General features: G+C 58.8%; 1 protein-coding gene and 1 non-coding gene across 5 annotated transcripts; one reads left to right on the forward strand and one right to left on the reverse strand.

Annotated features, from left to right (window-relative positions):
* Window positions 1–55: 55 nt before the first annotated feature.
* On the forward strand, window positions 56–21,848 carry PTH1R (parathyroid hormone 1 receptor). 4 transcript variants are annotated; one of them, XM_070463418.1, is made up of 15 exons: window positions 162–246; window positions 1,289–1,411; window positions 11,984–12,086; window positions 13,951–14,085; window positions 15,665–15,775; window positions 15,887–16,005; window positions 16,181–16,275; window positions 16,473–16,665; window positions 17,109–17,262; window positions 18,833–18,893; window positions 19,226–19,292; window positions 19,675–19,769; window positions 20,400–20,541; window positions 20,649–20,690; window positions 21,335–21,847. In XM_070463418.1, the coding sequence occupies exons 2-15, from the start codon at window positions 1,337–1,339 to the stop codon at window positions 21,710–21,712; spliced, it is 1,770 nt and encodes a 589-aa protein (XP_070319519.1). In that variant the 5' UTR covers window positions 162–246; window positions 1,289–1,336; the 3' UTR covers window positions 21,713–21,847. The 4 variants fall into 4 exon arrangements, with proteins under 4 accessions (XP_070319520.1, XP_070319518.1, XP_070319519.1 ...); XM_070463419.1 differs by lacking the exon at window positions 1,289–1,411 and having other exon boundaries at window positions 56–246; window positions 20,404–20,541; window positions 21,335–21,543; XM_070463417.1 differs by lacking the exon at window positions 1,289–1,411 and having other exon boundaries at window positions 58–246; window positions 21,335–21,848.
* On the reverse strand, window positions 8,534–8,606 carry TRNAG-UCC (transfer RNA glycine (anticodon UCC)). The gene has a single exon. It is a non-coding gene; the product is annotated as a tRNA-Gly (tRNA).
* Window positions 21,849–26,762: the final 4,914 nt, after the last annotated feature.

Raw genomic sequence — 26,762 nt, forward strand, 5'->3', positions numbered from 1 at the left:
AGGGAAGAGGCGCCCGGGCCGCGGGGGGAGGGGGAGCGGCAGACGCCGAGGCGAGGGACGCGCGCGGCGGGCGGCGGCTCTGAGCGGCGGCCGGGCGGGGGGCGCTGGAGGCCAGGCCGGCCAGGGGGGGATCCCAAGAGCTCCATGAAGTCCCCCCGGGGCCGCGGACGGGGCGCTGTCCTGGGGAGGCTGTCGGGGGATCCCCGACACCCATGGCTAGGCGGGGGCCGCGGCGGCGCGCTCGGAGTAAGTCGGGGTTGAGGGCCAGCAGTGAGGGGAGGGGGCTGGAGGTGGGGAGGGTAGACTCTCGGCCCGACCGGGGCGGGCGGGCTGGTTTGTCTCGGGTTCAGCGGCGCCTCTTCCGAGCCCCGTGGAGCCGTCAGCCCCGTGCCGCTCGGCTCCGTGGCTTTTTTGGAAACTTGCAAATGTTTTCGTAGAGAGAAAGGGGGGAGGGGAAGGAAGGAGCGAGGGAGTGACCGAAACGGAGCTCGGGGCTGCTGGAAGAACGGAGGCCAAGGCCGGGGGAGCTAGAGATGGACTGACAGACAGGCAGACAGACCGAGCGTCCCGGCCGCAGGCGCGCTCTAGCGGCGCGGGCGCAGGCGGGGCTCCGGCCGAGGATGGAGAGGGAGTTGCCGGAGCCCGCCGCCGACTGGATGGGGTTCAGAGGGGGCCGAGGGGCGAGGAGCTGGCGGCCTGATCCTCGAAGGGTTCAGCGTCGTTGCAAAGTTGGGCTAGAGTACCCAAGCTGCACGCCCCGAGCTGCGCAAAACGCGCCCCCCGCCCCGCCCCCCGACTTGCGCTAGCAGCGGAGCTAAAAATAACAGTCCCGGTGGCCCCCCGCAGACCGCGACCCCAACCCCTCCCCCGACCCCTCCCCCCACTGGGCGTGGGGGCAAAGCCACAGCTCCCAGTTCCCCAAAAGAAAAAAAAAAAAGAAAGAAAGAAAAGGCGGCGCGGGATGGGGGTGGGGGGGGCGGGGGGCGGGCCGGGGGCGGGGGGCCCGGCCATATGGATGTGATTTCTCCGCTCGGAGGCAGACGGGCAGCTCCGCAGCTCTCGGCGCCCGCCCGCCGCCTGCCGCCCGCCGCCCGCCCGGCCCCCGGCTGCCTCCCTTCCTCCCTCCCTCTCTCTCCTTTGCGCTCGCTCGCTAGCCCTCCGCGCATGGGCCCCGCGCCGGGCCCCGGGGCCTCGGGCCGCCGGGCCTCCGGGGTCCCCTAGGCCGTGGCGTGGGCGGGGCAGCCCGGCCTGACGCAGCTCTGTACCCCACCACCACCACCACCACCAGGGCCGGCGGCGGCGGCTGCCCCGAGGGACGGGGCCCTAGGCGGTGGCGATGGGGGCCGCCCGGATCGCGCCCGGCCTGGCGCTCTTGCTCTGCTGCCCGGTGCTCAGCTCCGCATACGCGCTGGTAAGTCACCCGCTCACACTCCTGGACAGGCTTCGGGCTTGCTCTGGGGTCCCTGGAGGGGGGGTGTGTGTCCAGGGCTCAGAGGCTTGAGTTACCCCCAATAATCTGAACTTTGGGTGGGGATCCCCTACAGCCCGGCATCCTTGGTGCCTGCTGTCTCTGGGATGCCTGGACACTGGGCTGCAGATTGCCTATAAGGTTTCCTTATTTCTGAAGCCTGGGGTTGGGGTCCCAGGTCTTGAAATCTGTGTTTGGGGTTCTCCTGTCTTCTGCTTCTAAGAGCATCTCTGCTCTGTGTCTCCCTTGAAGATGACAGTGTGATCTAGAAGAAGACTGGGCTTTGGCTCTGACGTTGGATCCCACAGACTTTGCTCTGGGGGCCTGTGTTTTCTGCAAGTTTTGTTTGCAATCTGGGACACAGGGCTGTTGGAATGAGGCCAGGGGGTAGGGTTTAGGGACCCCCTCCAGTTTGCACCATTGCACGCGCACACACACATGCTTGCACTCATGTCCAGCTTCACCCAGACTGGAAGATGTCTGCCCAGGGAGGCGGGTATGGTGTGGTATATGGAGGAGGGATGGAGGTCCCCTGAAGGAGACTGACCTCACAAAACACTCCCACAAGAGAAACTCTATCGGGTGCGTGAGGGGACCCACGTTGTACCCCCCTGAGAGCAGAGGCCAAGAAGGGACCAGAGGGAGAAGCGACAGAATAGGAGATGAGGTTAGACAGAAGAGAGAGACAGAGACAAAGAGGATGGGAGTGAGACCTCCCCAGGGCAGGAGGAGTAGATAGACCAAGAATAGCAAAGAAAAATAGGGAGAGACTGGCAGGGGCTGAGAGCTGGAGGCACGAAGCGTGAGTACCCTCCTCATTCTGGGCCAGGTCTGGGATGATTTCCTGGGGCGTCAATCGGATCCCACAGCAGCCCTGTCTCGGGGGACCAGCCGTTGCTGAGGAGACTGTCCGCCTGTGCATCTGACTTCAAGGCCCCGGTTCCTCCCCCTCACCTCCCAGGTGTGGGTATTTGCCTTCTAGAGAGACAGGCGGGCGGCCCATTCCTGCCCGGCTCCCTGTCCACGGGGAGCCCCAGGCAGGAAGGCGGGAGCTCTTAGATTCCTCCAGTTCTGCCAAAGCCTGTGTAACCTTGTGCAATCCTTCTCCCCACCTCAGTTTCCCTATCTGTAAAAAGACACCAAGAAAGAAACATTTGCCTAAGAGTTCCCTGATCTACAGCTGTCCTCTTCTCTGCTGGCTTTAGCACATCCCATTCACTGTTGCCCATACCCACACAGCATGGCACCCCAAAGCCAGAGACATCACCCCATACAAGGATTTGTTGATGAGGAAGCTGAGGTTCAGAGATGATCAGCACCCTGTGCAGGCGTGCTGCAAAACCCTGGTGAATACCAGGGTCCAGAGCTATTTCCTAGCCTCCCCTCGGGCCAGGGTCACCTTTACCAGGGCCCCTTCCAAGTTGTGTGAGCATAACCACTGTGCAGAGCCAGCCAGCATGGTCTGTGGACATGCATGTGTGCAAGCGACTGTTGAGGAATAGACGGGTCATGGGCGTGGGTGACCCTGGGTGAGTATATCTGTGTCTCCAAGAGGGGCACAGTGGGACTCGGAGAGTGGTATTCTCTGGGTCTGTGTGAGTGCGAATGTCCGAGTCCTTGTGTGAGTTCTTGGGTGTCTGAGGCTGTAAGTCTGCACGTGACTTGCAGGAGCATGGTTGTGCATACATGTGTGTTGTGTATTTGTGATCACACTTGCACCCAGGTCTGTTTTTTTTCCTTGTTTTTATTGAATAAATGCTTCTGTAGTGCTGTCTACTTACCAAACACTGTTCTAAGCACTTTACAATATTAGCTAGTTCAATCTTTCCAACAACCCTCTGAGAAAGGGTTCTGTTATTGTCTCCTTTAACTGACCTTCACACAACTGATAATGACCATTATTTGTTGCATCTCCACAATGGTCAAGCCCTGTGCCTCTATGAGGGACCCATGGGGACCCACACTGATTTCCAGGGAAACTGAGGCACATGCAAAGAATTTGCCTGGCTTAGCCCTGGCCCATGGCTGAGGGTAGAGGAAGAGAAAGGATGCCAGGGCTGGGACCTTATTGGAACATCCACGACTGGCACACAGGACATGAGCACATTGAACCTTCCCTGGCTCTGGGGATAGAGGACATGGCCCGAGGGTTCCCCCAACAGCCTGTGGGCCCCCTGGGCTCAGCTGCAGCCAGCAAGAAACTCAGTCTGCCTACATCCTCTCCTACATCCAGTGGATATCACTTCATCCTCAGCGGATAGCTTCCCATCAGCAAACCTACATGCTGCCCACCCAACTGGCCCCAGTCCAGGGACCTCACAGTTGCAGGACCAAAAGGTCTCCCGGTGGGAGGATACTCGCTGTGGCCAGACTCAGCTGATCCATCTTGTGCCTTCCATCTTTTCTCTGCCAGAAAAGAGTAGCTGTAAGGTTGAGGGTCAGGTAGGGTGACGTTTGGAGGAAGAGATGGGCCGGCAGATTTTGAGTGCGGGAGCGGGGAAAGGGGTGGTCTTGTCCTTGGGGATGCCTCACCCTACCGACACCCTTGGCATGCACACTGTGAAGGAAAAACTGCAGTGGGAGCAGCCGAAGTTCGGCATTGTGGGGTTGGGAGGGGCAGGCTTAGAGTGTAGAGATATGACCTCAGGGTCAGACTCAGGAGAGGCGGTGGTGGGTGGGATTCCACGGAAGCACTCCCAGCATGCCCCAGGGTCAGCTAGCCAAGGGGCTCGCTTTTATAGACAGGGAGGAACTGACATGTATTGAACAGTGGCTGTCCCCAGATTCTGAGCTAGGAACCATCACAAGTCTTTTCTCATTCCATCTGTTCCTCCACCCATTTTATGGGAAAGGGCCCTGAGGGTCACACAGTGGGTCTGTGCCCCAGGTTGGATTTCAACTCGGGTCTTCAGACACCTGCGCTGAGCTTCTTCCTCCAAAGTAGGATGAGGGCTTGTGCTGGCAGGAGATCCCTATATCTCCCTCTGGTTTCCTTTTTCCTCTTTTTCTTTCTTTCTAGTAGAATCCTTTGGCTATTTTCCTTTTATTTTCTTATTTTAATTTCAGAACTATACTTGAATATGTTCTTTCTTCTTGAATAGAAGATTCAAGTAATACAGATTAAAGAGACGTTAACCTTGATTCCTCCCAAACCCCATTCTCCATTCTGGAGAAAAAGCTTTTTTTAAAAACAGTCTGGGTGGGAGATGTTCTCCTAGAGCTTTTTCTCCAAAAAGGTCCCTTTGGTGTCCATACAAAGTAGATAGTTTTAGTCTGTTGTTCTGTTTTTTTTTTTAATAAATGATGGCAGTTTGTAGATAAGGGCTCTGCCATATGCATTTTTCTACTTAAAGGTGTATCTTGGAGACCTTCATGTCAGTAAATGTAAATCTGTCTTTTTTAATGCTGCATAGTATTCCCAAAGCCTGAGATTCATTAGCAGTCCCTTGGACTGTACATTTAGATCATTTCTGCATAATATTTGAGTGTGTGTGTGTGTGTGAGAGAGAGAGATTTCAGATGGCGGCAGAGAAGCCCCTTGAAATGCCTTCCTGTGTCCTTGTGCAACCGTTTCCTTGTAGGATATTTCTAGATCCTATCATTGCTGGGTCTGAAAACATGCTTTTTTTTTTTTTTTACTTCAAGAGACATGGCCAAACGGCCCTCTAAAACACCCGTGCAGGTTTATACTCTCGGCCCTAGAAGTGACCTACAGGTCTCTAACGCATACTCCCTGTTTCAGGGGATAGTCTGAAGATTCTTTTCCTTACCTTTGCTGTGGGGTCTCTTGTCATTTTAATGAGAATGACATGAAAAATGGTGTCTCTTGTCATGTTAATTTGCTAATGACCAGTGAGCCTCTGGACTGTACACTGGTTTATGGTCCATCCTCTAAGAGCTTGCTCAGAGCCATTACCCCTTTCTATGGGTTATTTGTCTCTTTTTTTTGTATTGATTTGTTGAAGCTTTTTATATCACCTGCCCTTAAACACCCCATCCCTCCACCCGCAGCTCTGGGAGCGCCTGTGGACAGAGCAGGAGGAGGGGGCTGAACCCTCCCGGGAATTTGGGTTTTCTTCGGAATGTTTTAATGAGGCGTCAAGAGGCCTCCCCCAGATTCCTGTTGTGGGCCTTCTGGGGACACTCCCTGGTCCGGCCACCACATCAGGAAGGCAGCTCTTTCAGAAAGTCCCCAGGAAAAAGAAAGGGTGGGGTGGGGGTTTGCAGATGCCAGAAATTGTCTGCAAAATACAGTGCGACTGGGAGAGGGTGCAGAGTTTTGCTCAGATTCTCAGAGACCTCAGAAACCTCCAAACCTTTCAGAACCCCCAGCTCTGGAACCTGCCTTGTGCAGAAGTGAGACTTGGAAAGATTCTGTCTTGCTGACCACCTTATGGTTAGGCTAGTTCATACCATCCTTTTGGGCCTCGCTCCCCCAGCCCAGGTAGAGGCTGCCTGTGAAGATCCACTGGGTCCTAGCAGCCAACTCTGCCACCCCAGGCTCCATCCCACTGCCTGCCCTGAAGGCATCCACGTTGGCCAGGATGAGAGGCGTCACAGTGCCTCCCCCAGCCCCTCCCAGCCCCGAACACAGGCAGCCTGTTCAGGAAGGCCAGGCGAGGGGGAGGAAAAGTCAGCACTTGTCAGCGGTGGCGTGGCGGGGCAGGAGTGTCCCCGGCAGGGAACCCGTCCCAGCCTGCTCCGGCCAGCCAGACAGACGGAGGGCAGCAAGGGGCAGGGAGCAGTCCCCAGCCAGCTGGCATGGGAGACATCGAGGGGTGCCAGCACAGGTCCCAGTAGTGGAACCTGGAGAAGAGGTGCAGGAAGGCCAGGAGGTCACCAGGGGGTCTCCTGTTAGCCAAGGTTTTCTCCTTGCGGCTTTTCTGGAGGTGCGAACTCCCCTTCCTCCTAATGTATGAGTGAGCAGCTGTCCTCTGCCCAGTGAGAGCTGAGCGGAAGCTGCCATCACCAACAAACACCATCACCATCTGATCACCTCCACGTCTATCTGCATCCCCAAATTACCTCTGTGGATGCTGCTCTAGGTGCTCAGCAAAGAGGCTCTTGCTTAACACAGTGAAAGATACAATCCAGAAAGGCTCCAAGGAGAACTGATATTGAGGCTGACTCTAGCGGATCCATGCGGCGGGGCACCTCCTCCTTTCTTTCTCATGCTCTGGAGTTGCTGCTGCTTCGGTATCAAGCAGACCTTAGCTCTGTTCCTGGCCCTCTTCTTTCTAACTGTGCTCTCAGCCTCAGTGGCCGCGTTTGTAAGACGGAGTGATGGTGGAAGGTGGAGAGGTGGTTAAAGCTCCAGGGGCCGGGGCGGGTGCCAGCCTGCAGAGGGGCTGTCATGGGGTGGGAGACACTGGCCACGCCCAGTGATGAACAGCAGGTAGATCTGCTTTCTCTGGAGGTGATCAAGAAGCCAGCAGCTGCCTGCCCCCTAGGGGACCAGGCTGACCCTAGGCAGAGGGATGGATGAGATGACCCAAAAGGTCATCCTGAGGCAGGTACCATCAGTAGAAGAGCCTCTCTCCCAGAGACAGGGGTGTCAGCAGCTGAAGAAGGATCCCTTGTATTTCCTCTTTCATTTTGCCTGGAGGAGGAGAATTGTAGGCATGTCTGGGATCACAGACAGCAAATGTGTGGAATTTGGCAGTTAGGAGAGGGGCCGAAAGGAGCAGCCCTCATTTGGTCAGTGGCATGGAGCTGGCTCTCCACCATCCGCACCATCACACCTCCATCGCCATCACCGGCCTCCACATTGCCCCGCTCCCTGTCTGCATCTCCAGCCCTACTGCCACCATCCCTGCCTTCCCAGCTCCAGTACCATCCTCCATGGGGTCGCCCCCGGGAGCCGAGTTAGAAGGAGCCGCTTGCCCCCACCCCTCGGCGGGAGGGGTACTGAGCAGATGGCTTTTCTCTCCCTGTCAGCTTCTGAACTCAGGAAATGAGAAACACATCCGGGCTTCTTGACCACACATTACTCTCTCCCTGAGACAGCAGCTTCTATGTTTGTAAATAACATACTGGCTTTCAGCCCCGCTCTGCACCCTGCCTGGAGCCCCATAGACACCAACTCTGGGCTCCCAGGCCACCTCTCTCCCTGCCTGTTCACAAACTACAGATCATGCACATGTATGCACCCAGGAAGGTTCCATGTGGAGCGTGGAACGCGGGGAGAGTGCTGTAGCCAAGCCCTACCGTGGTCAGGTGAGGGGAAGTCAGCCCTAACCCAAGACCCTAGGAGGGGCGTGGGAGGAGGGGTGATTCGGGACACCTGTCACCAGGGCTCAGTGACCCTATCCGTGGTGTGTATGGATTAACTGCCCCCTGGCCATGATGCAGCCCCCGGCCCCTCCATCCTCACCAGTGAGACCCAAGACTGCACACTCTCTGGATCTAAAATGATGTAAGTCTGAGTCCTCCTTACCAGGAGCCAAGCCAAGGAGACCTGAACTCTGCAGGGGGAAAGGGGCTGGTCAGGGAGGACACAGTAGATGGAGTGGCCAGGCCAGGAGGAGAATCAGAGCTATCAGCATTTTCTGCATCTGTCCCAGGAGATACGACCTCCTCACTCAGAGCAGAAGCAGAGTGTGGGGGGTCTGGCAGTGACCTGGAATCTTAGTGTGAGTCCAGGGTGGATCCAGAAATCCACATCTGGAGTTGTTGGAATGCCTTTCACCCCCAAAGCTTGCCAGGCACACCTCAGCCTGCAGGCTGTCCTATACTCCCCCTTCCCAGTCCTCCCTGGAACCCCATCCCTGGCCCGTGCCCCTCACTGTGGCCCCCTGGACCCAGTCATCTACTCAATCTCCCCTGTCTCTCTGGGTCCCCAGCCTGGGGGCACCCACGGTGTCCTGCAGCACAGGGATCCATAAGTGGACTCGGAAAGCCAGGACTTGGTGATGCTGCTGACCTGGTAGCAGTGGTAGCCACCAGCTTTCCATGGGCTCCACCTCCACCAAGCTTTCCATGCAGTGCCTCATTTAACCCTCACACCAGCCCTGTTATTCATTTATTTTTATCCTGGGCAGCACTGCACAGCTTGTGGAATCTTAGTCCCCCAGCCAGGGATCGAACCCGTGCCCCCTGCAGTGGAAGTGCAGAGTCTTAACCACTGGACCACCAGGGAAGTCCCCGAAGCAGCCCTCTTGTTGTCCTGAGTTTACAGGTGGAAAGCTGAGGCACACGGGTTAAACAACTGTACCAAAGATATAAAGCCAGTTGGTGGTGGAGGCGGATTCAAGGTCCAGGGCTGGTGGCAGAATCTCCTTAGATGAGGAGAGGGTGCAGGTGCAGGGAGACGTGATGGGCACGCCCCAGGCCGGGGTGCTGCGCTCTAAAGCAAGTGGGGATGCACTTGGTGTAGGGCTGCCCTCCGTTCCTTGGGAAAGTGCTTTCTTTATATGTATATATATTTGGCTGCATGAGGTCTTAGTAGTGGCATGCAGGATCTTTTAGTTGTGGCCTGTGGGATCTAGTTCCCCAACCAGGGGTCGAACCCAGATCCTCTGCATTGGGAGCAGAGTCCTAGCCACTGGACCACCCGGGAAGGCCTGAAAGTGCTTTCTTGACTGACGTGAACTCTTCTTGCTGCACTGGCAGTTCTGCTGTGATTGGGTGACAGACAAATGGGTCATACAGTTTAGAGAGGCCAGAGATGGTGCCCCCGGCCTTGTGGGTGAAGGAATCTGGGGGCTATCTGATGCCTGAAGCACATACCCTCCCCCTTCCTGGGCATCCCCAGACCCACCGGGAAATGAGAGTTCAGGGCAGAGAATGTGCCTCCTCTTGGCCACAGAGAGAATGCAGTAGGTAGAGGCTGAGCAGATGCGTTGGGCCTGTGAGAGGATTAGGACTGAGATCCTGGTCCTCACCCAGCTGCACACCTGTCTGTCTGTCAGTCTGCCAAATGGGCAGTTTTCAACCCATGACTGCCTGCCTGCCTTTAGTCCAGGGCACCAGCTGTGACATTCAGTCACATCAGTGGGCTAGTCTGTCGGTGGAGAGGGCCGGTGTGCCAGGCTTTCCCCAAGACTGGTGGAAGTTGGAGGTTTCCGTCAGCTGGGGGAAAAGAAAAAAAGAAAAAGTATGGTAAATATCTGTTCGTCTTGAAAGAGATAAAGGTGGACAGAAGGAGAAGGGGTGGTGGGGAAGGGGGCTGAGGGAGTAAGAATAAGATACAGGAAAGATGGTACTGACAGTGGTTATGGGGCTGGTGTCCGTGATGGTGCTCACGTTGCCTTTGGTGGTTATGGTGCTGGTGAGGGTGGTGATGGCAATGGTGGTGGTAACACTGGAGGTGCTGGCGATGGTCGTGGTGGTCACTGCACTGGTGGAAAAGGCACTGGTGCTGACAATGGTCGTGATGTTCTACCAGCTGTGACGGGGCTGATGGTGACTGTGCCGGTGTTAATAGTGGTTAGTGCTCATGGTGGTGGTGGTGGTATTGGTGGGGGGGGTTGTGTTAGTGTTGGTGGTCAAGGTGATGATGGTGCTAGCTGACAGAGGTGCCAATTGCAATAATGGAAATGGTGGTGAAAGGGTGCTGTCTTGGGGCTGGGATCAGACCCCTCAGCAGCCTGGGTCCACAATGCCAGAGGCACAGAGAGAACCTCAGGTTAGTCTGGGAGCTCCCTGGATTAGGGCAGACCGGAGTTGCCTCCCTCAAACCCCAGTTCTCAGGGCCACTTCTGCCCTAGTCTACTCAGTCAAAGCTGGAGGTGGGGAAAGTGAGAGGAGCTGTAGGGGCCAGCAGCAAACACTGAGAATCTCTCAGCCCTTCCTGGGTACTGGGTCCAGCTGCGATCTCAGGGTCCAACTCAGATGCCAGTGATATGCGCGCAAAAGCACGGATACCCACAGACATACAGGCTAATGAGCAACCCTTATCACACACTCGCAGACGCGCACACGCGGACCTTTACCCAGAAACACCTTCAGACACTCAGGCTCATGTCCCAGATGTGCACGCTGGAGATCCCCACCTGAGAATATACAGAGACAGGGGCACACGCAAGTGCACACATCGCCAGACCGCGTGTGCGCGGCCACTCAAGGATGTGCAGCCACGCACGCGCACGCGCGAAGACGCGCACGCGCCTCCGCTAAGTGAAACCAGCAGAACCCTCGTCCGACCGAGCCAATTGGAGACTCCTTGGCTCTAGAAACCCTTGCTGCTGCCACCAAGAGACTCGGTCAATTAACTTCTCCCTGCAGCGGGCTCCCTGACCCGCCCGGCCGGCCGGCCCGCCCCTAGCGCGGGTACCCGCCCCTTCCCCGGCCGCCGCCTCCCTCCCCCGCCTCCTCTGGGCTCTCCCGCCCTGCCAAGCTCCGTGCAGGCTGAAGGGACCCGGCCCTGCCGGGGGACGTCTGAATAGATGCAGCTCCGCCGCTGAAGGTCTAAGAGAACCAGGCTCTGCCCTGTAGAGTCTGAGGGGTCACAGCCCAGCTCTGGGTCTGAGTGGTCTCATGGGACCCGTCCCCCAGTTCTGGGACTCTGCAGGGACGCGGCCCTGTCTTGGAGGGTGAAGGTGGGGTCTGAGGGGATGCTTTAACCTCTTGTGGTCCCTCCTGGCAGTGGCGGGGCTGGGGAACAGAGTTGTTCCCAGGGCAGCTGCCTTTAACCTCTGACTCCCAACCCTAAGTCAGGGAAACAGGCTCAGAGTGAGTCCCGCCCTCACTCCCCCCTGCCATGATGCTCTCGTTTCCATCCTTAAAATACTGCCAGTGAATCTAGCGCGTGGCAGCCAGTACCCAGGGTGTGCAGTGTTGGAAGGAAAGGAAGGAAGGGCATCCCGGGCAGAGGGGAGAGCAGGAACCGAGGTCTGTCCACATCAGCAGAACACAGGGTCTACAGGGATGGAGGAAAGCTTCCAGATAAGCTATTGATGGGGGTGACTCCCACCCACAGCCTGCACGCGAGTGCCCTGCCCAACCCAGACCACTTGCCAGCAGTTTCTCCATCCCCTCCCTCCTGGGACCTCAAGGGTGGGAGGGGCCAAGGCACTCTCCATTCTGGGGGAGAACACTGACTGGGGAGAGGGCCAGGATGGAAATCGGTGACTCCTAAGGTCCCGAGGGCACTAGGACTTGCAGGAATCCAGGCCCCCCATTTGTTTCCCCAGAGTTCACCACCCCTTACCCATCCCCTCCCTACCCAGGGTCCCCAACAGACGGCAAGATCCGGTGAGCATCCATCCTGGGACATTCCATCCCTTTCCCACGCACCCTTGGGGAACAGACTGGACAGCAGCTATCAGAGGCTGCCTTCTATGGGGTTACTCTCGGGCAAGTGGGGGACAGCCCCCCTTCCTTCCCCTTTTTTCCCTCTGGTAGGTCAGGCCGTTCCCCTCGAAGCCAAGGCTGCCTGTCTGTAAAATGGAGCTACATAAGGTGGATTCCCCACATTCTTGTGTGTGTGTGTGTCCCTCAAGGAGGCTGGGATAGTTGTGGCGTCCGCCACTCCGTGGGGAAGTGCTGCCTGCAATCTGACCTTCCGCTCGGTAGGTGGATGCAGATGACGTCATGACCAAAGAGGAGCAGATCTTCCTGCTGCACCGTGCCCAGGCCCAGTGTGAGAAGCGGCTCAAAGAAGTCCTGCAGAGGCCAGGTGGGGCGGGGCCGAAGGAGGGTCTGTGGGCAAGGGCGGGAGACACGGGCCGGAGGAAGGTGGGCGCCCAGGAGGCAAAAGCGGGTGGCGCCAAGGGAGGGCGGGGCCAGGTAAAGGGGGCCAGGCCACAGTGAGGACCAAAAGTGGGGTGAGTCAGGTGAGTTGAAAGTCAGCAGGTTCAGAGATGCTCTGAGCCTCCCCTCCCAGAGCCGGGATAGGAGGGCATGAAGGCAGCCACAGTCTGAATCATCTCTAACGCGTAGATGTGGTGAGGCCCACCAGGATCAGGAGCGCTGGAGTGGGCCAGGACTGCCTCCTAGAGGAGAGAGCAGTAGCCAGTGCAGGTCCAGAAGCGTGAACAGGTCTTTGAAAGAGCCCCCCCCCCCCCCCGCCCCGGGCACAGGGCAAGGCAGGGTGTCCAGGCTCAGGAGAATGGGGCTGGGGCTGGAAGGGAAGGAGAGTAGAGGAATACGGATGGGCATCCATGTCAGTCATGGTCACTGTCCAGTAGAGAGCTCTTGAAGGGGTAAGAACACTCCCTCCTACCAACACAGCATCTCCAGGGGACCCCGGCCACGGTCAAACTGGGAGGGGCAGTCACCTGACCTCACAGCTCCTGCCCCAGTCTCAAGCTGGTCTCTTCCTTGAGTCCATTTCCTGAAAGCGGAAATGGGGCTTCATGAGCAACCAGCCAGCCTCTGACTTCTGTCTGATGAATCCCCTTGACCTGGAAGAGACCCAGACCCCACCTGATTGGCGGGCAAGAGCAGCTTCCTCCCCTGCACTGACCCTCAGACCCCTGGGAGAGAGTGGTGATGTACACCCCGGATGCAAGCACACAGTGACATCCCCTGGAGCCCACAGCCCTTGCTTCCAGTCACAGGGACTCACATGGTCTCTGCCGTCAGAGTCCTGTCCACATTGGCCCCACCAGTGGCTCCCTGGTCCCCTGCCCCAGTCACATCAGGGGCTGGGAGGGTCTGAACCCAGCCCTCTTTCTGGTTGTAGAAGCCTGGAGGTGCCCCCCTCTGCTGTCTCTGTTTAACCATGGAGGCCTTCCCTTCTCACTCCCTCTCATCTTGCTACCCCCACCCTACTGATGCCCCCAGGTTTAGGTGGATTTGAAAATGGGCACAGCCATTCTATCTCAGCCCAGGGTGTCTGCAATTAGCATCCCATTGTTGCCACAAAACCTGACATGGGAGGGCCAGGAGGCTGCAGCTGAAGGTCAGATAAGGAGGAAGACTTTTCAGCGAGGAAGAGAGACCTCAGACATCAAGCAGAGGGAAAGGCCAGGTCCCATCTGAGATGGAGAGGCTCCAGGGTCCCTTGTGGAAGCTGTGGACCCCTTATTCGGGTACCCCAGGGCAGGGGATGGGGTAGGTGGGCTCATCGGCCGTCTCTTGACATCTGCACACTCTTGCTCTTGTCTTTTATACCACTGGCTTCTAGACCTACAGGGGCGCTCTGACCAGACTTCATTTTTGCTCTTTAACCTCTCTGCTGACATAACCACCACGGTCTGCGCTTGCCATGCGCCCCCTGGTGGGCTTTGGCTACAAGTGCTGAATCAGACAACACTTCTGCCCGCATTTACTGCTCAAACCACTAGTTGATCCCACACCTGAAAGGCGTTCGCTCCCCTTTGAGCCCCTTGTGACTGTCTACATGCCTCCTGATTACTTCTGTACCTGGCAAGCACTTTGCTGTTTGCAAGGCACGTCTCTACCTGTCGTCAGGCTGGGTGTCAGCAGCGCAGGGGACAACCCCCATTGTGTGGAGGGGTAGTCCGAGGCAGGAGGGGACCCTGGGTCTCCTGTAGTAGCAGCATTGTTGACAGCCGTAACTGCCCTGATTTCTCCAGCCGACATAATGGAGTCAGACAAAGGATGGGCATCCGCGTCCACATCAGGGAAGCCCAAGAAAGAGAAGGCATCTGGGAAGCTCCACCCTGAGTCCGAGGAGGACAAGGAGGTGCCCACTGGAAGCAGGCCCCGAGGTACGTCTGTGTTTCCCTGCAGCCGTCTGATGGCTCTGCCACCTTCATGTGATGTCATGCTCCTCGGCTCTTGGAGGAAGGGAGGTGCTGGGAGGAGATGGAGTGGAGGGGGCAGGCAAGCTGGATGGACTTGGACCCCGAGAGGTGGGCAGAGAACTTGACCCACACACCTCAGGGGTAGACCCTGGGTTATGGCCCCTCCCATGGAGAGAGATGACAGAGAACCCAGAAAAGAGAGGAGCAGGGAGAGATGTGGAGACATAGAGACAGAAATAAAGAGAGGCAGGGGGAGACGGGACCAAGAGGCACTGGGATGGGGACTCAATATGTCAGGGGAGGTGCATCAAGACACACAGTGGGGTGGGACAGAGGGGGGGTGCAGGACAGGAAGGTGGCTGTGAAGGGGTGGGGCCAGAAGGGGGAGGAGGAGGAGGGCAGAAGAGAAGAGAGGGAGGGACATGCGGGCTGCATTGTCCCTGGGGGAGGTAAGGAGAGACAAACGTGGAACCCAGGCTGCAGCCACAGGGCCGGTTTGAACCGGCTGGGTGGGCAGCAGATTCCAGATGGGCCACATCTGGGAGGCTGTGGTCACCCTGTGGCTCCCCAGGGATCAGAGGGAATTGTAGGCCTGGCTAGGCGGGGCTGGGAATATGGTGCCCAGGACAGAGAGTCTTTCACCAAGCCAGGGTGGGTCTGGCCATCAAGGCAACCTTCCAGGGTGGCTGGAGAGTCCTGTGGTTGGAGCTCTTCAGGGGGAGAGAAGGGAGAGAAGGGAGCTGGGGGTGGGAAGTGGAAAATTCAGAGGCTGGAGTCTTTCCAAGGTCACTTAGCATCTCTGCTGTGAGGCTGGAGCCCCAAAGTGGGATGTGTCGCCCTGCCTTGAATGCCACAATTAGCACTTATGGATTTGGGGGATTATATGTCCCTCCATGAGTGGTCACCAGAGTCTGAGAGCAGGTGCTCGGGGCGGGTCTCGGGTAGTGGTGCAAGTACATGTCAATCCCAGTTCCCCAGTGAAGGAACTGAAGTGCAAAGAAGGTGGACACCTGCATGAGGTGGGCAGCTCTTTAGGAGTCCAGCTGGCACTGGAAATGAGAGTTCCTGCCTCCAGTCCATGGTCCTTGGGCATGGATCACTCTGGAAGCATTCTCAGCTGCAAGAGAGTTACTCTGGGACTTGCCCTTCTCCAGGGACACCTGGAAGGTGGGACCAAGAACAGAGAGAAAAGAGGGAGACCTGGCCAGGGGCTGAGAACTTGAGGAGGGCAGGGCCCTGGGCTGTATGACCTTGGCAGATCACTCGCCTCTCTTGGCCTCTGCTAGCCAATCTAGAAAATGGGGCCACTGCCAACACCCGCAAGGAGGGGCGATAGTGAATTCTACGAGGCCAGGGGGTACAGGGCACAGTCAGGAGTAAGAGCTCAACACATTCTCTCCAGAACACTCCAAGCCTGAGTTCTGCAGTCTTCGGGTGCCCCCTGAAGGAGCCAGTGACCACAGGTGTGTTTATTCCTCTGGGTCACTAACGGTGGATCTGACAGGTGTCCTCCACCTTTTTCTGTCTGTGTCTGTGGGCACAGGGCGCCCCTGCCTGCCGGAGTGGGACCACATTCTTTGCTGGCCGATGGGGGCTCCAGGGGAGGTGGTAGCCATGCCCTGTCCCGACTACATTTACGACTTCAATCACAAAGGTAAGGCAGGCTGGAGTAGGGTTGGGAACCCATGGGCACCGTCAGGACTTGGAGCTCAGGGGTTCAGGGATTCCAGACCTGACTGCCCTGACGCCCCCTGCGGACCTGCAGGCCATGCCTACCGCCGCTGTGACCGCAATGGCAGCTGGGAGCTGGTGCCGGGGCACAACCGCACGTGGGCCAACTACAGCGAGTGCGTCAAGTTCCTGACCAATGAGACGCGCGAACGGGTGCGAGCCTTTCCCCCATCACCTGACCCGGATCAGGCTACCCGACCACCAACCCCCCCCCCGTGACCTCTGACCTAGTCCTGACACCTCCAGCAAACGTACCTGTGCTCTCCGACCCTTAACCTGGTGCTCACCCGAGTCCCAGGGCTCTGACGGTAACTCCCCACCTGCGCAGGAGGTGTTTGACCGCCTGGGCATGATCTACACCGTGGGCTACTCCGTCTCGCTTGCATCTCTCACCGTGGCGGTCCTCATCCTGGCCTACTTTAGGTGGGCGGGGCGAGGAGTGGGGCGGGGGTCAGTGGCATGGGGACGTGGGCGGGGCCGAGGGGAGACAGTGGGCGTGGCCAAGGGCATGGTTGGGTGGGGCCGAAGAATGGGGCCTCCCTACCCCTCCGTGTACCCGCTGCCCGCCCAGCGCGCTCCCCCGTGCTCCCCCACCCACCGTGCTGTCGCGCGCCCTGCAGGAGGCTGCACTGCACACGCAATTACATCCACATGCATCTGTTCCTGTCCTTCATGCTTCGCGCCGTGAGCATCTTTGTCAAGGACGCGGTTCTCTACTCGGGCACCGCCCTCGACGAGGCTGAGCGCCTCACGGAGGAAGAGCTGCGCGCCATCGCCCAGGCACCGCCGCCGCCCGCCGCCGCCGCCGGCTACGTGAGTGCCCGCCTCAGGCGGCCCGCGCCTGCCCGCCCGGGGCCCCTCGCCACCGCCCGCCTCGCAGGAGCCCCACGCACTTCGCCCTCACCTGTCTCCTACGACCACGCGCGCTCTTCGGGCGGCTCACACCCACCCTTTGCATCCTTCCAAGCCCTGTTGCCTAGGGCTTTGTGAATTCCCTCCCCGCGCACCCTGCACTTTCATCAACTCTCCTGCCTCGGCCCAGGCCCCCAACCACCCCACCTTTTCTCCATGATCCCCGCGTCCCCACCACTGTCCTGAGTGTCCTCCTGTCTTCTCAGCACACACTCCTCGGCCTCTGCCCTTAGTAGAGCTTGTCCGATCTTAGCAGCATCCCCTAGCACTGCCCGCTCTCCGTCCCTCCTAGCCCTCCCCAGATGCAGGCCCTGCGCTCTGGCTAACATCAGCTGCTTTCCTAGGTGGGCTGCCGGGTGGCTGTGACCGTCTTCCTTTACTTCCTGGCCACCAACTACTACTGGATTCTGGTGGAGGGGCTGTATCTGCATAGCCTCATCTTCATGGCCTTCTTCTCAGAGAAGAAGTACCTCTGGGGCTTCACAGTCTTCGGCTGGGGTACGCAGGCACACGGGCAGGGTGGGACCATGGACGGCAGGGTCAGAGAGTGCCACTGAGGGGAAGACACCCACACGGCACGTCCTGGGCTGGATGTGGGGCAGTAGATGCCCCACAGGCTGACCGCCCCCCCCCCCCCCCCCCGCCCCAGGCTCAGGGAACAGGGCTTGGCCAGAGGTTCTCTTGGGGTTGGCTCAGCCTGAAGTTGGGGCTCTCCTGGAGGCAGGTTCACCTGGAGTTGAGGCTCAGGCCAGGAGAGGGAAGGGCAGGCAATTTTCAGGTCAAGACTCCACTCAGGATCAGAGTGGACCTTGGGTCAGAGGTCAGTGTGGGGCTGGAGTTGGAAGGCAGCTATGCTCATCACTGTATCACCAGTACTGGAGCTGGGATCTGGAACCCTCCCTCCACCCTGAGTCCCGTTTCTCCACCACTCCTCACGCTGCGTGGAGCTATGTAGGCCTCTGCCACCCCGTGCACAGAGTTCGTGGCCCAGAACTGCAGGCCCTGGCTCTATAGCATTCTCTGGGCTTCGACAGCCCCTCTGCAGAATGGTGGCTGGGGCTCTGCCCTCCTCCCCGACGGGCTTCAGGATCGAGTTACCGATAATTGTCCATTATTGTTGGCAGCTCCAGAGCTTGGCTGCGCTCCGGGGCAACTGGCCAGACTGCAGAGGGGCAGGCTGGGTGGGTGGAGCCCTCCCTGCGTTCAGCACCTCAAGGCCCTCAGATCGATAGTCCTAGCCTCCCTGCTCCTTGGTGGACACTCTGACCTTGACCTCACCCATGGCAAGCTCCAGAGTTAAAGGCTGATGCAGGCTCTGGGGTAGAAAGTGTCCACACACAGATAGGGGAACACACAGCACTTTGTGGCGCAGGGACATCACAGCTCTTTTCCTTGCCCAAACCCAAGTCATGCCCTGCCCCTCCCAAGGGTGCACCAGACCTGGAATGAAGTGGGAGGGGGTGGAGATTTGGGAATGGGGCTCCTTCCTAGAGCAAAACTCACTCAGAGGTACCACGTACCATCTGAACTGGCTCAGACCTAGGCACACTGAGATTCCTCTATAGCCCCTGGATCAAGAACCCTCACACTATCCAACTTCATCCATGGGGACTTTTCAAAGCTGGGGGGATGCTGGAACAGAAGACCCCTGATTGTAAGCTCCCCTCCATAGGGAGCCCCCAGCCCAGAACAGCACCCTTTAGGGGAGGGGAGGGCAGAATGGACTGGGTGTGGATAAATTAGTGATCCCTTATTTCACCAAGTGCCCAACAGGAGTGCATGTGTGTGGTAGAAGATACAGAACCACGATGAGGGCAGAGGGCTGAACTGGGTCCTGGGGGCTGGAGCCCTGGTGGGGGCTGTGGGGACCGCAGGGCAGCGCGTGTAAGAGCGGGGCTGTGTCCCCGAGCAGCCCGTGTGCCCGGGGGGTGGGGGGAGGGTCAGGGGCAATGGGGGGCTAAGCTGGGGTCACCAGGGATGAGGAGAATGGCCCAGAAGGTGGACTGAGGAGCGAGACGTAGTGGACAGCAGCTACAGCCCCTCACACCCTGTCCCGCTCTGCCCACAGGTCTGCCTGCCATCTTTGTGGCTGTGTGGGTCGGTGTGAGAGCTACCCTGGCCAACACCGGGTAGGTCCAGGTGGACAAGGGGGCAGGAGGCTGGGACACAGGCCAGAGACACCCCTGGTACCCTCTTCCTCCGAGGACCGTATGAGGGGTGCCTCCTGTCCCCTGGCCCTGAGCGGCCCCGATTCCAGGAGTTTTCAGCCCAGCTTCAAACTGGGTGCCCACTAAAGGTCACCAGTGGCCACTGCGGAAGGGGCTCTGTGGGTGGCCTCGGGCCCGACCACATCCCCACTCCCCTGTCCTGTGCTCTGGGGCAGGGGTGTGCAGCTGATGTCAGAGCCGCCCTGGAGCCTCCTTGTGGGGAGTGTGGGGGCTGACGGCCTCGATCTTCTCAGGTGCTGGGATCTCAGCTCTGGGAACAAGAAATGGATCATCCAGGTGCCCATCCTGGCCTCTATTGTGGTGAGCAGGGGGCCTCAGGGCCGGGCGGGAGTGTGGACCCTGGGTCCTGGTGATCAGCCCCTGACAGGGACCTATAGGGGGTCTCCTGGACCCCAGGGCTGGAGCCACAGGGCTGGGTGGGAGTGTGGACCCCAGGTCCCAGCGATCAGCCCCTGATGGGGACCTATAGGGGCTCCCCTGGACCCCAAGGTTAGAGCCACAATGCTAATGAGGCAGCTGACCCTCACCCCAGTCCACACGGGGAACCAAGGACCTCAGGAGCCGCCTGGGGACACACTTTGGCAGAGCAGACCCTGGGCGGGGCTGTGGGTCCCAGAGTCCTCGCCCCTCCCTGCTGGGGCTGCGGCCTCAAGACGCACGCTGCCCTGCCTCCCTCCCGCAGCTCAACTTCATCCTCTTCATCAACATCGTCCGGGTTCTGGCCACCAAGCTGCGGGAGACCAACGCTGGCCGGTGTGACACGCGGCAGCAGTACCGGTGAGCCACGCCCGCCGCCTCAGCGCCCAGGGGCCGCTGACGCCCAGCGCCACGTTCAAAAGCAGGCAGAGGCCCCAGGGCTGAGCCTGGCTCAAGGAAGGGCTCAGCTCCTGACTCCCCGGCTGGCCCTGCCGGCCGTGACGGGATCTTGCCTGGCTTCTGGGGGCACCCCCAAGCCAGCCTGGGCCACTTGGTGCCAGGCCCCTGCACCCGAGCTGGGGTCTGTGAGGGCAGCACAAACCCAGACCTCTCCTCAGAGAAGCCGGTCACAGGGAGTCTGAGAGACAGGTGGGCAGTGGGTGGGCATGAGAAGGTGGACGTTTGGCTGAAACCTGAGGAGGGTCAATGGGAAGGGGAGCGCCAGCAGAATGACCAGCAGGTGCAGGGACAGGGCGACATGACTTACGGTCCGCTCTGGGACACCTCAAAATCAAGGGGCCCTATTCACACTTTGCTGAGACAGCAGAGTGTCACTGGCTTAGGTGAATTGGGCTGTCCCCCGCTACCCACAGCTGCTAGGGCTCCGGGCCTTTTAGTGGCTTCTGGAGCCTGGGGCTGGCAGGTCGAGGTGCACAGTGCCTGTTGAGGCCGAAGTGACTCCACCCTGACCCGCCTGCCCCACTGGCCCAGGAAGCTGCTCAAATCCACACTGGTGCTCATGCCGCTCTTTGGCGTCCACTACATCGTCTTCATGGCCACGCCGTACACCGAGGTCTCAGGGACGCTCTGGCAAGTCCAGATGCACTACGAGATGCTCTTCAACTCCTTCCAGGTATGTAGCCCTGTCTGAGGGTGGGAGGGACGGGTGGGCTGGGGGAGGCTGCTTCCACCCTCTCCGGATGCCTCTCTGGGCCCTGACCCACGACCCTCTCTCCACAGGGATTTTTTGTTGCCATCATATACTGTTTCTGCAATGGTGAGGTAAGCGGTGGGCCAGACTGGAGCAAGACGGGGAGGATGCAGGAGTTCCAGGGGCCGGGGGTGGGGTGGGGTGGGGTGGAGGGAACTCCCTGGCGGTCCAGTGGTTAGGATTCTGTGCTTCCACTGCAGGGGGCCTGGGTTCGATCCCTGGTCGGGGAACTAAGGTGTGTGGTGTGCCCCAAAATCTAAAAATTTTAAAAAAAAATTAAAGAATAAAAAAAGGAGCGTCAGGGGCTGCCCAAGTCCTGTCCTTTCATTCTCCTGCTGGGTTCTTACTTTGTTCCTCCAAGAACATCCCCGAGGACATTCTGAAGGCAGAGAGAAGTCTTTCCAGATGATTCAGGCTCAGGATGTGTGGGCACAGTCAAGCGTTTTCTCAACCCCACGGTTGAATTGTCTGTCATCCAGTTTGAACACTCAGCCACCCTTGGGGTCATTTGAGCCTTCTACATTCTGGGTGTGTCCATTGCCTGCCGCCAGGCACCATGTTCTGAGAATGACGGGATTTTTCTTGGCCTTGAAATTTTCCAGGAATAGGGCTGAGCGTTGTTAGGGGCAGGGATGTGGGCACTGCTGGGGTTGGGGACATGTGGCAGAAGGGTCTGGGGCATACCTGACTGCTTGCCTTCCTACTGCCACCCCAGGTACAGGCTGAGATCAAGAAATCCTGGAGCCGTTGGACACTGGCACTGGACTTCAAGCGCAAGGCACGCAGCGGGAGCAGTAGCTACAGCTACGGTCCGATGGTGTCTCACACGAGTGTGACCAACGTAGGGCCCCGCACGGGACTGGGCCTGCCCCTCAGCCCCCGTCTGCTGCCCGCGGCCACCACCAACGGCCACCCGCCGCTGCCCGGCCACACCAAGTCAGGGTCCCCGGCTCTACAGGCCACACCGCCTGCCGTGGCCGCTCCTAAGGAAGATGGATTCCTCAACGGCTCCTGCTCGGGGCTGGATGAGGAGGCCTGTGCGCCAGAGAGGCCACCTGTCCTGCTGCAGGAGGAGTGGGAGACAGTCATGTGATCAGGGACCCGAGGGTTGGACCTGTGGACGTGAGGGTGGACAGGCAAACCAAGAGACGGGTCGTTGGACGGTTGCCCACTCGGGGCTGGGGCTGGGAGGACAAAACAGGAAAAAAAAAAAAAAAAAAGAAAAGGGAAAAGGAAGCAGTGTCTGGCTTCCTGAGGTCTGAACTGGGGACTCATTGCAGGAGGGGAGGGGCTGGGAGCCATGGGGGAGTTTTTGGTCTCATCTCAGGAGCTGGGTCTGGGAACCGCGGAAAGGGCCCAGGAGAGGGAACCGCGGAAAGGGCCCAGGAGAGGCCACCGTCTAAGCCTAGAGAAGCTCTGGCCCCCAGTCTCTGTCACCCAGTGCTGATAGCAGATCCCTTGGATCCCTGGCCACGTCCCCAAGCCTTGGGCCCTGCTACAGGGCCCCTTCCTGCCAGTCTAGTGGCCACTGTATGCCCTTTGGAGACTGGGGCATGCAGGGAACCCTTCAATCGTGACACCCCAGCCCCGACCCTGTACCTGACACCCCTCTAGCCACCAGACAGAGGGTGCAGGAGCAGTGCCAAGGCCATTGGGTGAAAAGTGGGCTGGGGTCCCTGCTCTGGCTCAGGAACTGGTGGGGGGTGGGGTGTGGGAACCAGGGCTCTGAGCCCAGAGGCTGGCTGGGGTGGGCGTCTGGGTTGGTGTCTGCGAGACTCCACGCATCCACTCACTATGGATCCAGTGTGGCCATTAGCATCCCCACCTGACACCCACCCAGCACACTGCCCCCTCAGCCCCTGCCGCCCGCACCCAGTCTTGGGCTCTAGAATGGCACAGGCTCTGCTCGGCCTGACAGTCAGAGAAATGACCCGACTGCACCTCCACCTTGTGTTCTGACCAGAGCAAGCTCCTTGCTCAGACCTGAAGATGGCCTTGCCTCTGGGTCTGTGCACAAGCTGGTGCCCGCGCCTAGTCCACCCTTTTTCTTATCTCCAGCTCCCATCTCGTTCTTGTCCATGGGCTCGGCATCTGGGGAGTGCTCCCTATCTCTTATCCCCACTTCTGGTTTCCCCCACCATCATGGGCTAGGAGAGAGGTCATGAGACTACGACCAGAAACTCACTTAGGTGTTGGGTGCTCTGAGCGGCCTCAGGTCCGGCCTGCCTGCCCTTCTAGATGGAAGGGAAGGACAAACAACTGTCCAAAGGCCTGATGCACCCATGGAGTTCCTGGTGCATCTATGGAGTTCCATTTGCTTGGAATGGTGTGAGAGGCATAGGGCAGGACCTAAAGGCCACTGAGTCACCAGGCTGAGCATCAAGGACTCCTATGAATACTGGGAGCCACTGGATGTTCTGGAGGGAGAGCAAAAAGGTCTGAGCAGCGTGCTGCAGTGTCGGGGCCCAAGGAGGTTACACGGGGGTCAGGGGAGAGGTTGCCTTGTTGGGGGGGCTGGTGGCTGGGTGGGGGGGGGGTGGGGAAGGGGTGAGAGGTACTGCTGTTAGGAAGGGCCCTGGATGAGGTACTGGCTGGGGGAAGGAGACCTAAGCAGGACAGAAGCCCCATTCCCGCCCCCTGTCCCCAGGGGATTATGATGCCCCCACCCCCACCCCCACGCTACTTCTAGGGCTTAGCCATGGGACCTCCAGATCACTGGGCCTTCAGGGCAACTCACCCCACCCACCCCACAGGCAGTTACTCACCCCCCAGCTGGCTGGGCCTCAGGGCCCCATCTTCCAGCCCAGATTCCTCAGGAGGCTTCCAAAGTACAGTCCACAAGGCCTCCTCACCCCAAAACACTCAAACTGGGTACCTTTAGGACAGAACCTTGTTTCCCTTCAGATGGGCTCCACAGATTGGAGCCTCCCCTCAGATTTCCTCTAGAACAGGGGTTGTTAGCCTCTCCACAGACTGGGGACCTCTTCTGACCCATGACAGGGTTGTGCTTACCCATCAGACTGGACACCCCAGGACAGGGCTGTTCTTCTTTTAGGCTGTTCACACCATGCCCCACCCCCAACAGACAGGCCACCCCCCAAAACAAGGTTGTGCTCGCCCCCTCAGACTTGTTATCACTGACCCTTTAGATGACCCCCCACAAGTGCTTTGAGCTTTGCTTTTGGACCAAATGCCCCTGAGACGTGCTGGTACCCCCTCGGGTGGGTATCCCCACACAGGGCCAGGTTCCCTCATATCCCCCTGAATACTTTCGCGCCCGGGACAAAGCCAGGCCGCCTCCTCTGAACTGGGCACAATTTTCCTCCTCAACCGGATGTCCAGGATAGAACTGGACTTCTGACATCAGTCTAAGCTCCTAGTTCAGGACAAGGTCCCCTCCCCTAGACCTGGAGCTCCTGGGCCAGGGCTGGCCTCCCCGCTCAAAGGGGCCCTGAGCCCCGCCTGAGCCATCCAGGTGTTGGCAGAGGAAGTGGGAGCCCTCAGAGGGCCTGGCAGACTGTCAGGACCCTGTTTGCCTTGAACAGGGGCTGGAGCCAGGTGGTCATTTCTCCCTTCAAGGCTGCATAGCCCGGCCAAGCCGCAGGGAACACGTAAACAGCAGCCGAGCCGGGCAGCAGGCGGGCAGGGCAGAGGACGCCAGGAGACCCTGACTCGTCAAGTCTCCTCGGCCACGGTTTCTGGGCACCTCGTGGGCTGCTCTGGACTCCGACTAGGGCCAGTAATAGATGGGCTGCAGCTCCCACCTGTCTTGGACGAGCCCTGCCTTCTCTGGCCTTGTCTGCCTCCAGCCCAGGCTGAGAGGGGGACCTCTGAAGACTCGAAAGGAATGTGACCCCTGGGCGCTCCTGAAACATAGGCCAGGCTTGACGCTCAGAGCAGGTCTGGAGGGTCCAGGGGTATCAAAGACAGGTCTCTAACAGACCCTCACATGCAAGCCTGTGGAGAAGAAACTACTAAACCGGCCCCATACGTGAGCCCGGAGTGAGCAGGCTTTCATTGTCTACTCCCACTAGCACTCAGTCTGGGGTGGTGGTAAGACAGAAGACAGAATGAGGAGAACAGAGACTCAGTTCCCTGGAAGATGAAAAGGATAGGACCCAGCCCAGAGGTCTGAGAGCCTGGATCTGACGGTGTGCGAGGGGGACGTGGGCTTCCCTGGAGGACTAAGGGGGTGCGGCCATGCGCTGAGGGCAAGTGAGGAGACTGGACCCTGCCCGGGGATTCTGAGGGGACACAATTCTGCTGTGAGGAGTCCTAAGAGGTCTGATCTTTGCTTAGAGGGTATGTTGGGCCTGACCCCTAAGCCTGAGGCGTCTGAGGGAACACAATCTGCTCTGAGGGCGGGTGAGGAGACATTTACCTTCCGTGAGGGTCCAAGGGGACCCAGCCCTGCTGAGGGTGAGGGAAGTGACGAGACCTTCTCCGTGTGCTCTGAGGAGACCCAACCCTTCCCTGTTGGCACATGAGGGGACATGGACCATTTGTGGGTGTCTGAGGGGACAGAGTTCCCCTCTGAGGGGATGTGCCGACAGAGTCTGAGGGGAGCAAGCCCTGTTGTGAGGGCGCCTGAGGGAACATGGACCCCCAGGGATCTGAGGGGAACACAGCTCTGCTCGAAAGGCATGTGAGGAGACATTGGACATCCTGAGGGGTTCTGAGGATGCCTGAGGAAACGATAGCTGCACTGTGTGGGCTACAGAAACACTATCTTCCCCTGAGGGCAATTGAGGGGATATGGACCTTTTGTGGATGTCTGCTCTGAGGGGGAGTGAGGGGACAATACCTGCTCTGCATGGTCTGAGGAGACAGAACCTTTCACGTGAGGTGACACGGACCTTTGTCAGGTGTCTGAGGGCATCTGAGGTGACATCGGACCTCCTGAGGGAGCGTAAGGGGGTCCAGCCCTGCTCTGAGGGTGAATGAGGAGATAAAACTGGTCCTGCGTGGTCTGAGGACACACAATCCTTCTGAGGGGACACAGACCTTCCGTGGAAGTCTGAGGGGAGACAGCCCTGTTCTGATTGCGCGTGAGAGGACATGAGTGGGTTGGGGAGAGAAACACTGAGCAGACACAGCCCTACACTGAGGGTTTACGAGGAGCATGGACCTCCTGAGGCCATCTGAGGAGACACAGCCCAGCTGTGAGGTTATGTGGGGGGACATGGGCCCTCTCTCAGGGGTTCTAATAGGGTCCTGGCTCTGCCTTCATTTTTAGGTGTGAGGTCTGACTGTGGGGACCTGGTCAGAGGGTGCTTGTGGGGTGGCTCTCATCGCCATGAAGGCTAGGTGGGTTGTGTTCAGCTGTATCCCCGCTGTCTCCTCAGCCAATTCCAGAATGATTCTGGCCTGAAGCTCCCATGGCCAACTGAAACAAGCCTTGCCTGGGGCAGAGGGGCCGGGGACTCCAGAGACAGGCTGGGGTCTGGGCCATGGCTGGCTCCCGGTGTTTGCTGTGTAATCCAGGGCAAGCTGCCTGCCCTCTCTGAGCCTCAGCTGCACTTCTGAGACCAGGATCCCGTCTAGGTCTCTTGACTTGCGTGGTCTCAATACCCCTCTTGGGTCCCCAGGCTGGGTTTTAGCTGCTTGTACCAGGACTTTTTCTTGGGCAACTAGGAGCCCTCAGCACGAAAGACCAAGGACATCCCCCAGTGACAGGCTCCCTCCTCCTTCTTCGGCATCCCGGTCATGCAGGCAGTGGGGGCCAAGGGAGTGAGTACAAGTTCTGTGTGGCTTCTCCCCATCCAAAGACTGGGGGTCAGGAAAGGGGCCAGGGGCTGGAGGCAGAAAATAGACACCTAAAACCATCCCTCTGGGCCTCTGCCTTCCATCTGTGAATGAAGGGCTAGGGGTGGGGGAGTGAGGTGGGGCCCTTCGTGCATTTGCATTAATTATGCTCCTCCACCCCCTGCAGCATCCATTTTAGGGGAGAGAAGAGAGGAGAGTTTCAATTCCCCCAAACGACCCCTGCTTGGAAGGCCTGAGGGCTTAGTCTCAGTTCTCATTGCTGCGGGGTGGGTCCACAGCCAGCAGCTCTGGTGGGGGTCTCTGCTGATGAGCAGCCCCATGGGTCTCCTGTTGGCCTTGCTTCCCAGCGGTGAGGAGGAAGGGGGCGAGGCCAGGCT

The sequence above is a fragment of the Odocoileus virginianus genome, unplaced genomic scaffold (assembly GCF_023699985.2).
Source record: "Odocoileus virginianus isolate 20LAN1187 ecotype Illinois unplaced genomic scaffold, Ovbor_1.2 Unplaced_Contig_2, whole genome shotgun sequence".
Lineage (NCBI taxonomy): Eukaryota > Metazoa > Chordata > Mammalia > Artiodactyla > Cervidae > Odocoileus > Odocoileus virginianus.